Consider the following 13,696-nt stretch of genomic DNA (forward strand, 5'->3'; position numbering starts at 1 on the left):
TGAAGACTTTATTATAATACTGTTGATAGGTATTTTCCTTTCGAACCTAAATAAAAGAAAGAACCACAGACAACGTATATGAATTTCATGTAGAGCTTTTGCAAAAGGAGAAGGCTCTGTCCATTCTTCCTCCGAAAAATCCACAGAGCATTCTGATCTGCTCTCACAAAAACTCCTCTTTTATTGTCAGAGAAAAACAGGCAAGGGGGCAGTCAGGAAAACAACAGAGGTCGTAAAGCTTCTAACCCAAACATCTAACAACCGAGTTCCAGATGTGATATCTGATCAAAGGTCTGAGCTCGGTTCAAATCTCGGTCAGTACTGTCAAGAAAACAAAATACGACTACTCACAAGTAGTTACTAAATTAAGAGGTGTTCTTTAAAAGGATTTAAGGTCTGAGAAACTTAGTGTTATCTATTTCTCGTAAAGTTGAACAGACAGTAGTGACCTCCAGGTCATTTAAAGAAGAGAACACTTTAAACAGAAAATCACAAAGATCTATAGACTTAATTTAAAAAGAATAAAATGATAATACCAAAAAATCTCTAACAACTGTCTTTAGTAAAAGGAAGCTAAAAATGTTTTCCTATTTTTATCTTGCATTCTTGATATGATTTAGTGCAATTAGCTAATTTTTTAAAGACACATGGCCATTTTTCAATCATGATACATCTTTAAATCATGTTGAATGAAGATGTGTTTTAAATAGTTGCAGTTTTCCACACTCCACAGAACATTTAGTTAAAGCTGTATTTTTAACTAATGTTTCACTCTTTCTGTGTACTGTTTCAGATCTGTGTGGTGTGACGGGACCCAAGACCCTCAAGCCCCAGAGATCCCTCCCCGGGACGCCAGTTTCTCTTTCTCAGTACCCAGTCAACCTGCGAACATCCATGGAGGAAAAGTACAAAGAGCTTGCTGAGGTGATATTAAGATTTTAACCCTGAAAAAAATTAAAAAACCCCTACAAAATCATCAGTTTATCAGATTTTACTTACTTTTATAGATATATATTTGAGTAAAATGAACATTGCTCTTTTATTCTATGAACTACTGACAACATGTCTCTGAAATTCCAAGCAAAAATCTGATATTTATTTACAGAAAATGAGAAATGGTCAAAATAACAAAAAAGATACAGTGCTTTCAAGCCTAAAATAATGCAAAGAAAGCAAGTTTGTATTCATTTAGAAACAACAAAACTAATGTTTTAACTCAGGAAGAGTTCAAAATCAATATTTGGTGGAACAACCAGGAGGTTTTCAATGGGGTTCAGTGGAGAGGGCTCTTAATATTTTCCAGAGCTGCATATAAAATTGAGCAGTTTTAGTTTGTGTTATTTTAAAAGAGCTCCTGGTAAATTTAGACTCTTTAATCAATCAGTAAAGTTTATTTGTATAGCACATTCCAGCAGAAAGGCAACTCAAGGTGCTTTACATAATAAAAACACAATTACAAAGTTTTAAAGAGTACACCATCCAGTCAGCAATTGAACTTTAATACTCCGCCATTAAAAATTATGCCTAATAAATAAAGCAGCTGCTCTGAGAAAACAGTACACTATAAACATATTTATTTGTCTTATCTTTTCACATCTTGTCATGTTAAAACCTGAAACTTCAGAGCATTTTATTGGGATTTTAGCACCGTGAGAGCAACTGAATTTCAATTGTAGCTTCTTTTGGGGGTATTTTTCCACCATCTATGCACATCTGTAGACTAAAACGTTTACCCTTTCTTTGAGAAACAGCTGTAGCTCAGTCAGATTGGACAGAAATTGTCTTTTAGGTGTCAGGTTTCTGCAACGATTTCCAGTTGAAGATCTGAACTTTGGGCTACTTTGACCACTGCTTAGGATTTAATGGGAACCATTTTATTTGTCTCTCTTGCTAGTTAGTGTTGATTTTCTGCCAGAAGGCTAAACATTGTCCTGTTTTCAAGTCTTATGTAGCTTCTTATAGGTTTCCTCTTTTTAACTTCATGCCATCAACTCACCTTTCTTATCATCGTTGCAGAAACTTCCCCCCAAAAAGCAAAACCTTTTCCCAACACGATTTCGCCACCACAGTATTTCATCATGGGAGCTGTGTGTTTACATGGTATTGTTTAACGAGGCCAAATATATGCAATCTAATCCTGACTGAGCAGAATATCTTCCTGCCCTACATGGTTTGTGATAAACTGCAAACCAGCACCTTTGTTTGTTTAACAATGGTTTTCTTCTTCCCACTCGTCCATAAAGGTCAGATTATTTGAGCTGTCTAGGTTTTATTTAGGGGTATCAGATCAAAGAGGACTGAGTGAAAATGTTTCCCTCACTTTTTACATTTATTAGTAAAACATATTCAAAATCATGTATTCCTCAAAATGTATTGGTCTGTTATATAAAATAACTAGAAAATACAGTAAGTTTTTGATTCGTATGTGGGAAAAAAATCAAGGATTATTAATCTGTAAATGTAACAGACGGTACAGTGTTTGTGCAAGTCCTGCTATCGTTCTTATGCCCCTGCGTATATTAATATTTACATGATCTTCTGTTTATGACGCCATAAATTTTTTGACCTCCCGTGTTTAAACCAGGAGCTGTTCACACGCAGCATGGCGGAAAGTGAGATGCGAAGCGCGCCCTACGAGTTCCCAGAGGACAGTCCCATCGAGCAGCTGGAGGAGCGACGGCATCGCCTGGAGAGGCAAATCAGTCAGGACATTAAGTGAGGAAATGCAAACAAACTCCACACACAACGTCGGCTAAATCAACAGTTTACATTAACTCAGACGGTCAGACGCAGCTGCCCCCTCTTCCTGCGCCTCGCTCTTACACACAGTGTTGCTCTCATCTATGCACACATTGCTTGTCAGGCTTCCAATATGCTAGTTTTGTGGGCTAACTAATCCCAGCAATCAGCTCACTGTTTTAGCCAACATTTGAAACCTGTTCCAGGGGTACATCTTATTCTTTGCAAACTCTAAGAAGGAGGTGGGTTCTGTCTCAGCTGCCTGGGACAATGCTAACTGCGCTACTAAGCCAATCATGGGGAGGCAAGAGGGTTATCTGACTTGTTCCTGTTTACCAATCGGGGTTTACCATCACTAACTGTTGTTAAAACTCTGTGTCGATGTGAGTGTGTAGCTGTGAGAGTGCCTGTTGGAGTGGGCGCCTGTGCTTGTATTCAGTGTCTCTCCTTCTGTTTGCTTAATTTCTTCGCACTACCTCTGATGCCCATCTGCCCCTGCCTTGCCCACGCTATCCTGCGCCTCTGCATATCACCCCAAGGCTTGAGCCAGAGATCTTGCTGCGTGCCAAACAGGACTTCATGAAAATCGACAGTGCTGCAGACCTTGAGTGAGTGAGCTCTGACTCAGTATGCATGCTTTTCTTTTTTTTTTTATCAAAAGGTGGCATCTCAGTGTTTGACGTTGTCTGTTTGGCTCACTTGTACTCAGAAATTTCTATACTAAACGCTTTTATTTGTTCAAATTACTACACACAAATTTCAGTACTATATTGTTTAGATGCTCTGTTACCGTAGAGCCCACTGTGGACATTGCTTTTCTATTGTAAGGGACCAAATCCTCCCCCTGCTGGTGATTTAATGGAAATACATATGGATACCTATAAAAAATAACTTGGGCTAACTATTGAAATATGTCATTTAGAGATTAATTTGTTGGTTCTCCTGGCAAAGATGTGCCAAAACATGTAAACTTTTACAGCAGTAGGATAATATTCACATGGAAATGTTTTGAAATTTTATAATTGTTTTTTTTTATAATTTATGTACATTCATTCAGGTTGGAAAAAAATCCCTTAATGCGACAGAATTGTTTTTATTCAAGCTTTGGTACCTGTTTTAGGAAATATTTCAATTCTCAATTTCACTGAGCAAAAATCCGGTGCAGTTTGAACCTGATATGGTACAATAGGATATTGCAACAAAAAAACTAGCTTGAAGAAAACTTAAGCCACCGGCTTGACAGGAAAGAAATTATCTTAGTTAGCTGCATTTTAAGAAAACAAAAACACCTCAGATTATTTTTTTAATGATGGACTCAACTGTGCTTTGTGCAAAAATAATAATTTCTGAAAAATAAAATACAACTTTAGCTTACTACTAAATATACAAAAATTAAGTAATTTTAATCACTTTATTGAGCATTTATTATAAAGCTGACGAAACAATCAGTAGCAACATTTCCAATACATCTAGTTTGGGATTTTATAAAAAATATATTCAATAAAAAAGTCAAAATAGTATTAAAAAGAAAGTCCATACCATATATATTCTGCCTCATTCCTGCTTTTTGCTACTCTTAATTATGACATGCAAACAAATATTATGGATCTTCTTCTGTGGTGGGAAACACCAAATATCAACTTGCATTACAGGGCCTTATCGCCACCTACTGCTAAGAAGTAAGAATAGTAACTAATTATTTTATTTATTTATTTGCTCTTGCAAAAAGCCCACAATCCACTGAAAAGAAGTCTGGATCCATTTTTTTTGCCGACCCGCCAGCTGAGTATAGCTGCCCTAAAATATTTAGAGTTCTGGGTTCTCTCTTGTGTTTTCTTCCTTTCAGCTCGTCCCACAGGTTTTCCATAAAATTCAAATCAAAAGGGTTGATTTTGTGTCTGGTGAGCCATTTCTGTATTCCCTGAAGCCTTAGCTTTAGAAAGAAGAGAAGGGCAACTTTCTGAAGGGACAACATCCGAGGGATAATTGGGTGAGAGGGTTCCCAGACAGCAGGATTCATTGCCTCTGGTATGCAGTAGTTGGTGCCAAAAAGTGCCCAAAGAAGGACAGCTGGAGCGAAAACTTTCCCAGGTGGTCAAATCCTGTTTTTCCAAATAGCTGCAGCCTGGTTTCCAAGCTGGTCCTTTTCATTGCTCAAAGCATCTTGGCATTCAGAGCCAGTAAGATCTATTAGGTATAGTTCTGGCTTTAAAATATTAAATCCTGAGACTTCAAAACATCAACCCTGAACAAAGGAAGTCTCTCATGTATAACACACATATTTCCTAATACCAGGTTTCTTTTCCAGCAGGATAGAACATTTTGATCAAAAGTTGATCTGAAACAAATTCAGCTGTTTTGGTATTTACTAGAAAAACAACTCTGTTTAAAATGGGCCTCATCCGAGCCCTCACAGGACAACAACGATCCGCTGCTGGGACATCTGAAAGGCTCCAAGGCTTAGCTGATCAGATCTGTTTTTATGCCACAAGTAAAGCCCTGACACTCTATCAAGGAGCTTTCATTGTTGTGCCAATTTTTTTTACAAGTTCACTGCAAATAATTAAAATGTTATAAATAAAAAAAAATCTGAAGAAGTTACAGAAGCACAAAAGTTGCAATTTTTTTATTAGTGGAAAAAATCTAAAAATCTGAGATTGTGTAGAAACACAATCTTAAGTGTTTTTTTTATTATTATTATTATTTTTAATAACTCAGGCTAATTATTGAAATATGTCATTTAGAGGTTCATTTGTTGGTACCCCTGGCAAAGATGTGTCAAAACGTGTAAACTTTTACATCTTTTAAATCTAGTTTCTAGTGCAAATATTTTAGTACACTTGAATTAAGACAAAACTAACTCATAAGCAACTTATTTGAAAGATATAGAAGCTTGTTTCAAGTAAATATTTCCTTAATATTAATGAAAATGTACTAGTTGCATTGGCAAATTATTTTACTTAAAATATGGTAAAATTGTCTTCTTATAAGTTAATGTATCTGCCTTTAAAAGTAGAACTTTTTCATCAATATTAAGGAACTATTTACTTAAAACAAACTCCTATATCTTGCTGAAAGATACTTGTAAGTTAGTTTTGTCTTATTTCACGTCTAATAAAATATTTGCAGTAGAAACAAGACTAAAAATACTTGGTAAGATGTGGTGTTTTTGCAGTGTAACTCCAGAAGACTGATGCTTTGAATCCCCCAAAAAACATTCAGATGAGTTTTCTATAAACCCAAAGTCAGTAAATTTAATTTGTCCAATTTTCACCTGTAAAATAGTTTGCTATTATGGCTGCGTGATATTAGAAAGTTATGTCATGGTGGGATTGTTGGCAAATATTGCACATTTTCCTTACATTTTCAGTGAATTCTGTAACTCTTAGACATCTTGGACACCACAGTATGTGACAGGTGTTGGCAGTGTAACTCCATCCAGGAAACTGAACATCTTAATGACACACAAATTATTTGGAATAGATTAACCACAATATTTTGCATAGCAAAAAATCACGTTCTTACTATGATAATATATTTGCAATATATTGTCACTGATTGGCTTAACATTTTCTTGAATAAAGCAGAAACCAGAAAATTTATAAAGAAATTCCCTTCTCTAACAACTAACATAAACATAACTGCTGAACTAAAACCAGTGTTTTTCTTTCTTCCACCTTAACTCCACCTGGTTTTTGTTTCTCCGCCATTTATTTTTTGTGCTAAGCTGTTCTCTTTGTGTGCGTGTCAGATTATTGAAGGAGAAAAGTGTGGACACCGTTGATGTGGGCTTTAAGGAGCGGGACATGCCGATGGAGTACCAGCGGGTCTCAATATCTGGAGAAGAAAAATGTGGGGTAAGAAACTCAAATCACAGGATTGCATACAACAATGAACGTTCATGCAAAAGCAAAAATGCATTCATAGTCATTTTTATTTCCGTGTTTGATGTGTTTCCAGGTGCCGTTCACTGACCTGGTAGATGCTGCCAAATGTGTGGTGAAAGCGTTGTTAATCCGGGAGAAGTACATCTACCGTTCCATGCAGACATTTTGTAAGACCGCAGCTCACGCCCTGCAGGACCTCGGGACGAACTCTCTGGAACTCAGAGTTTATGAAGACATGCTAGAGACCCCTGTAGACGCAGGTACTCTGTGCACACACCCACTTCCTGCTCATTAAATGTGATTTCCTTATCCTAATTATGTCTGTAAAGATTACATATTGGGCTTTCTTGAACAGGTTAGGATAAATCTATGGGCGATACAAAATATTTTCATTACACTTTCTGCACAAAATAATTCTTAGATAATGAGATTTGAGTCTGGTCAGTTCTGCCTATTTTGAGCTTCTGTCAGAATGAGATATTTTAGGGCCTCCTGTCACTTTAAATCCTAATGAGCTGCTGCTGGCCACGCCCCCCAACTAAAAGTTTACCAAATGGTGCTGGAACTCAGCTTGGGTTGCTAGGAAACGGGTTAGGGTTGCTAGGTGATGGGCAGTGCCTGCTGATTTTGTGAGGTTAAATTTGAAAGGTTTTTGAAACGACTCATTTTCCAGACACCAATAGACAGTAAAGTTTTACCAAAAAGGTTGGTGGTTTGATGTTTTTTGGGGGTTTTTTTTTTACATAAGAGGTCACCTATAAAAGCTGATTTTCTTCTTGATTAAATATAAGTATGCGCCTTGTATTATAAACAGTTCACCAAATATGGTTTTTAATACTACAATAATGAGGCATCAAGACCTTATTGTGTCTGTATGTTAATGTTATTAATCCTAAATCTCTCCGATTGGTTCTTTAGTTCTGACTGAAGAACCAAACTTGTTGAAATGACAGTCGCACTAATAAGTAGATGTGAAGGACTTGTGTTGCCGCTTTTAAATGCATTCACAATCAGGCAGTAATAATAATAATGTGTAATGGTATCTCTACAAAAATACTGAGTCAGTTTGAGTGGAGGATTTTCATGAACATGCCGTTTTTAATTTCACAAAACGTTTTTTAAGCAAATAACAGATTCACTCTTGAACCTTTTTTTTTCTCTCAGATGCCCCTGTTCACCCACCTGTCTCAGAAACGCACCCCTACGACAATCGGGACCCCAAGAATATGCCGCCAGACACAGGATATGGCTGCAAGATGGTTGATGGGGTCATACATGTCTTCAACAAGAAAACAAACATGGACAAGTATGTGTTTGTATCTATACTGAGGATTATATTTGCTGACGTCATGATTTACTTTTAAATATAAAGTGCTGTGAAAAACCCCCCTAACGTTCCCCTCTTATGGATTTCCCCTGTTTTTACGTTTTGGTCAAGCAGAGACAGATGTTTGCACAAAGATTAAAAACAGATATTTGGTCAAATGAGGAATAAGCTTGTCTTGATTTGACTAGCTCATTCATCATTTTGGTTTTTGAGGTTTGTCCATAGAAACCACAAATAAATGCAGATGATTTGTTTAACTCATTCAAAATAATAATAAAAAAAATTCACAGTGTTTTTTTAAATTTTTTTTTTTACATATCACAGATCTCAAGTTGTGATTTAAAGAATCAGTTTTTATTGTGGGATTTGAAAAGTCTCAGGTGGGTTTTAGATTTTAAAATAAAGCTGTAAAGTTGGCTCTTGCTACACTCCTGCATTTGATTTGAACTTCAGAACTATTTTGTTACAATATTTGTTTGGGATAAATAACAAAGCCAAACAATACTAATGGTTAGTTCCCATATTTACAGAATATTATAAAAACTTCCTGAAAGTGTAGAAATTTGAGGCTGTAAATGTATGAAATTTGCAGAAACCTTTCTAATTAAAATAAAATTAAGAAACATAAACTAGGAGTAAGAGCTATGTGAATCTTGGCAAACCCTTGACGTTGTTTTTCTCTGTTAGAAGCACAGAACTCGACCTACCGTATCCTGACCTGAAGGAATACATAGCAGACATGAACGTCATGATGTCCCTTATTATCAACGGTCCAGTGTGAGTGTGATTCGTCTAATCATTCGATAAACCAGTTGATTTATAGTGTTTCTTTTATGCAGCTCGAATGAAACCTGTCTCTTCTGTGCGTTGCTTCCAGGAAATCTTTTTGCTACCGCCGCCTGCAGTACCTGAGCTCCAAATTTCAGATGCACATCCTGCTGAATGAGATGAAAGAGCTGGTAGCGCAGAAGAAGGTTCCTCACAGAGATTTCTACAACATCAGAAAGGCAAGAGCTGCTGCAAAAATATCTCCCTACTTCTCTAGTATTTATATAAATGGATCTCTTTGAGAAGTATGAACGTAAATTATAAAGTCAAGCTCAGTTTTTATTGTTCAAAAATAAACTTATCCTTGTGAGAAAGAGGTCTCTGATTGAGATTTTCCTTCTCACTGTTGCCACATGCTTGCTGAGGAGAAGGATTAGACTGAAATCTTTCTTTGATAACTTTTTACTTGCTCTGTTTTACACTGAAGATCAAATTAGAAAGTTTATAACTCAATTTGAATCTGTCTATATAATTACATTAGTCTAATCAAATATTTCTATGTATTACTTGAATGTAGTTGTCATGTAAAGTTCCTTGGGCTGATTTTTGTTATGAATTGGGGCTATGTAAATTGAAATAAAGTTAATGTTCTTCATCTTGTCTCCAGGTGGACACTCACATACATGCATCATCCTGCATGAACCAGAAGCATCTTCTGCGATTCATCAAGCGAGCCATGAAGAAATACCGAGACGAGATCGTTCACGTTGAGCGGGGGCGCGGTCAGACCCTGCGAGAAGTTTTTGAGACCATGAACCTGACAGCGTACGACCTGAGTGTAGACACACTCGACATGCACGCAGTGAGTTGTCACAATGTTGTGAAAGATAAAAACTAACTTAGTGTGACTTCTTTACTATTATTAAACTTGTTTTTTCACGTTTCTCTACTTTTACAGGATCGGAACACATTTCATAGGTTTGACAAATTCAACTCCAAATACAACCCAATTGGAGAGTCCATCTTAAGGGAGATCTTCATCAAGACGGACAATCATGTGGAAGGAAAATACTTTGCACACATAGTTAAGGTGCTTATTAATTCAGCTATAAACTGTCCAACCGAATAATCAGTTCTGAACTCAAATTTAAAGCTGCTGTCTTTATTTTTCTTACAGGAAGTGATGTTTGACTTGGAGGAGAGTAAATACCAGAACTCTGAGCTACGACTGTCCATCTATGGTCGCTCCAGAGACGAATGGGACAAGCTGGCGGAGTGGGCTGTCAACCACAGAGTGTACTCTGATAATGTGCGCTGGCTTATCCAGGTGCCCCGTCTCTTGTAAGTGCTGCTGACATTTTGTTTTACTTTGAAGCTGAGATGCAAATAATGCCCTAACCCCTAACCCTTGCTCGTTAAAAATCAAGGAAACAAATACCTAAGACTGTCAGCCAACACAAAGGCTTAAAGCACTCTGAGGATACCATGGAGTGTGAGACATTGTGCAGACAAAAACTGAATCAAAAACACAAAACATTTGGCAGCCTTCAGCCAGACATTGTGACTTTTTCTTTGGGTTTGACCAGCACCCATTTCTACCAAGAACAGTACTTTATGTTAGTAATTATCCAGCTTTTTTATAAATCATAGCAGCAGTGAATAACACTGGTCAACAACCAAAAAATTATCTGGGGTTTTGCAAATGTTTTAGGGTAATTTTGACGTGCTGAATCCAAAAACCATATTGGTTTTGCTCAATCAGGTCAACTTTCTGAACTATGGATTCAACATGAGCATCAAAATGCATGACTTGATCTGGGATCAATGAGTGATGATCAGGAGGACAGAATCCATCAGGACAGAAAAGAGATGGAGAATTTTACACAGTGAGGATGTAATATTCAATTTACATCTACTTACCCTTATCCGTGTTTACTATTCAATTTACAGAAATCCAACTTTGTAACATTTAATTAATACACTCTGTTAGAAAACAATTCTTTTCTCTTAAATCTTTTTTGGATGAGAAATATTAATGGAAATGAACTGATGATGTCAGAAAAATTGATTTAGTCAGAATGTCAGATTTCTCTAAATCAAATTAGTATAAAAATCTGACCTTATTTAGAAAACTTTGTCATTTTTTGAGCTGATTCAGTGGTGCAAAATAGTCCAAATTCAGTTGACAAAACAGACAACTTCCCCCAAAAATCTTTTAGAACCCAGTGCAGGAAATTAAAGTTTCTTTCTTTCCACATAATCAGTCTGTATTTTATGAGGATGTATCTATCAACATGTCTAATCTAATGATGCACTGCTATGAAAATTTTATATCTGATGTTAATGTTGCCTTATGGCTGAAAACTAATATTTATCGATATTATGTAAATATTTTTAAACGTTCTTTGAAGCTATTGCTACACATGTAGCGGTTGGTAGAAAACTCAAAACATTAATTCACATGCTGCCTTTCATTTGGCTCAGACACTGGTGAAAAAAAGATCATTATTCTATGAGAGTATGCAAGATGACATTTAGAGAAATCTGTCATTGATTGAGTTTAATAAACACAATTATGTCATATTATTTAATGACATTAAAATTAAGAAACATGTTTCCTACCGTAGAAGATGCTGTTGCCTTGCTGCTCTAAATTTTTGTTGCCTGTGAGTCATAAACTGTGTTTTTTTTCTTCTTATCTTTCTGGATTTTTAATGGGTAACTTCAGTAGAGCTGTGACTAAATATTCTCCCGCATAGAGAATATTTAGTCAAAATAAGGGTGCTCACTTCATCCTTTTCTGTGTTGCCTGTCAATGTCCTGTTCCTGTTGGAAAGGTTAGTGTTTGTCAAACAACAACAAAAAAAATCCTTTTTCGTTTCACAATTAAGATTCACGCTCCACAGTTCAGGACAAAATGTCATCATCAATATAAGGTACTGCTTTTGCACCAAATGCTGTTTTTGTGTGAGAAAAGTGCAATTTATATCAGCTTTAAAAAATGATAAATGGACAAATAGTGATTTAATTATGTTTTATAGTGTTTTTCCTTTTCTAAAATAAATGTAACTTTCTTTTTTTTTAATAGTGATGTCTACCACACAAAGAAGCAGCTGGCTAACTTCCAGGAGATGCTGGAGAATATTTTCATGCCTCTGTTCGAAGTCACGATAGATCCAGCCAGCCACCCTGAGCTGCATCTCTTCCTGGAGCACGTGAGTATGACCTGCTGGTAGATCTGAACTCTCCTGATGACCAACATCAGAGTGAACTGAATGTTTGTTTGTTTGGTTTTTTTTTGCATGCTGGCAGGTTGTTGGTTTTGACAGCGTAGACGACGAGTCCAAGCCTGAGCACCACATTTTTAACTGGGACAGTCCACTTCCTGCTGACTGGACACAGGAGAACAACCCACCCTACTCCTACTACCTCTACTACACCTACGCCAACATGACTGTGCTGAACCACCTGCGAAGGTAACAACATATCATCCTTACTTTTAATCATTTCAATCTAATTATTCTCTGATTTGTGAGTTTTTCTTTGTGTTTAACTCAGACGACGAGGCTTTCATACGTTCGTTCTGCGACCTCACTGTGGCGAGGCGGGCCCGATCCACCACCTGGTGTCAGGGTTCATGTTGTCGGAGAATATTTCCCACGGACTGCTGCTCAGAAAGGTCAAGACGGCTTTCATAAAGACTGCAATAAAAAATAGCCTTAGATTTTCAGGAATTCATTTCAACAATGAATTTTGACAAACTAAAAGATATTCAGCAGGTAGTTTGGAAAGTTTGCCGCAGGTTTAGTGTCTTTTGTTAGAATTTGCAACAAATGTGGTGAAAACAGAAACTTAAGAATAAATAATGGTGCTAATAAAGAAGTAAGCACTTCCATCCGCAAAGGCAGAAGAAAAATGTAAAAAGCTAAAAAAATAATTATAAGAGATTTTATAGCTTTAGTCCAAATAAAGGTGATTAATGAGAATGGTATGAATGATCTTAAACGTGACTTTTATTCATATATCATTGTGTCCTTATGTGATACAGTCTTAAATATTATTTTACTAGACACTCGGTTGTTTTATGTCTCTTCAGACATATCCAACGCTACATACGTCTGTCTGAAGAGACACAAAACAACTAAGTGTCCCATAATGAAAGAATCTTTAAACCTACCAGTACTTTTAATTTAGAGTGAATAAAAGTTAGTTTTTTTAATTCATGCCTCTTTTAAATAATTTTATTTGCTTTTGAGAGATAAATATCTCACATTTTATCAGAAACAAACCTATTGGTCGAAGAAAATTTAACTCGGGTCTATGATGGCTGTAAATCTGCTTTTATTTTCTCCTTTACGTGTAACATGGGGAAGAGATGAAAAGTCTCATTCTTCCTTTCTTTTCCAGGCCCCTGTGCTGCAGTATCTTTACTACCTGGCTCAAATTGGCATTGCCATGTCGCCACTGAGCAACAACAGCCTCTTCCTTAGTTACCACCGCAACCCGCTGATGGAGTATCTGTCCAGAGGTCTGATGGTCTCTCTGTCCACCGATGATCCCCTCCAGTTTCACTTCACCAAGGTCTGTTGGACAACACAAATATCACAACCTCACCATTAAAAGGGAAAGTCAAACTTTTTATTCCTTTTGCATGGATGTAAAATATGTGATAATTTCTGTATTTTGTCCCCAGGAGCCTCTGATGGAAGAGTACAGCATCGCAGCTCAAGTGTGGAAACTGAGCTCTTGTGACATGTGTGAGCTGGCGAGAAACAGTGTCCTGATGAGTGGATTTTCACACAAGGTGACGTCATTTATCATTCACCTGTAAAGGGTAATAAACAGTTTATCTGGTGCATCATTTGGCTAGGTGTGGTACAGGTTTGCCAGGAGATTTTTTTTTTGTGTCAGAAATGATCATTGGGGGGTTTACAGGTTAAAGCACCTCTGCGAAGTACCGAGACTCCTTCAACCT

The 13,696-nt window shown here is 36.8% G+C and overlaps 1 protein-coding gene across 5 annotated transcripts in view; it reads left to right on the forward strand.

Annotated features, from left to right (window-relative positions):
* The window catches only part of ampd2a (adenosine monophosphate deaminase 2a), a 47,976-nt gene that overhangs the window by 30,171 nt on the left and 4,109 nt on the right, over nucleotides 1-13,696 (forward strand). For 4 of the 5 annotated variants that reach the window (XM_028002505.1, XM_028002507.1, XM_028002502.1 and 1 more), the window contains 16 exons: nucleotides 794-924; nucleotides 2,585-2,715; nucleotides 3,279-3,347; nucleotides 6,491-6,596; nucleotides 6,700-6,886; nucleotides 7,791-7,932; nucleotides 8,641-8,730; nucleotides 8,831-8,960; nucleotides 9,389-9,583; nucleotides 9,680-9,811; nucleotides 9,899-10,062; nucleotides 11,810-11,936; nucleotides 12,034-12,197; nucleotides 12,280-12,400; nucleotides 13,129-13,302; nucleotides 13,415-13,525. In XM_028002505.1, coding sequence (XP_027858306.1) covers nucleotides 794-924; nucleotides 2,585-2,715; nucleotides 3,279-3,347; nucleotides 6,491-6,596; nucleotides 6,700-6,886; nucleotides 7,791-7,932; nucleotides 8,641-8,730; nucleotides 8,831-8,960; nucleotides 9,389-9,583; nucleotides 9,680-9,811; nucleotides 9,899-10,062; nucleotides 11,810-11,936; nucleotides 12,034-12,197; nucleotides 12,280-12,400; nucleotides 13,129-13,302; nucleotides 13,415-13,525 — 2,174 coding nt within the window. The remainder of the gene's footprint in view (nucleotides 1-793; nucleotides 925-2,584; nucleotides 2,716-3,278; nucleotides 3,348-6,490; nucleotides 6,597-6,699; nucleotides 6,887-7,790; nucleotides 7,933-8,640; nucleotides 8,731-8,830; nucleotides 8,961-9,388; nucleotides 9,584-9,679; nucleotides 9,812-9,898; nucleotides 10,063-11,809; nucleotides 11,937-12,033; nucleotides 12,198-12,279; nucleotides 12,401-13,128; nucleotides 13,303-13,414; nucleotides 13,526-13,696) is intronic. The other variant, XM_028002503.1, reaches the window with a different exon arrangement.

Source organism: Xiphophorus couchianus, chromosome 20, assembly GCF_001444195.1.
Source record: "Xiphophorus couchianus chromosome 20, X_couchianus-1.0, whole genome shotgun sequence".
Classification (NCBI taxonomy): domain Eukaryota; kingdom Metazoa; phylum Chordata; class Actinopteri; order Cyprinodontiformes; family Poeciliidae; genus Xiphophorus; species Xiphophorus couchianus.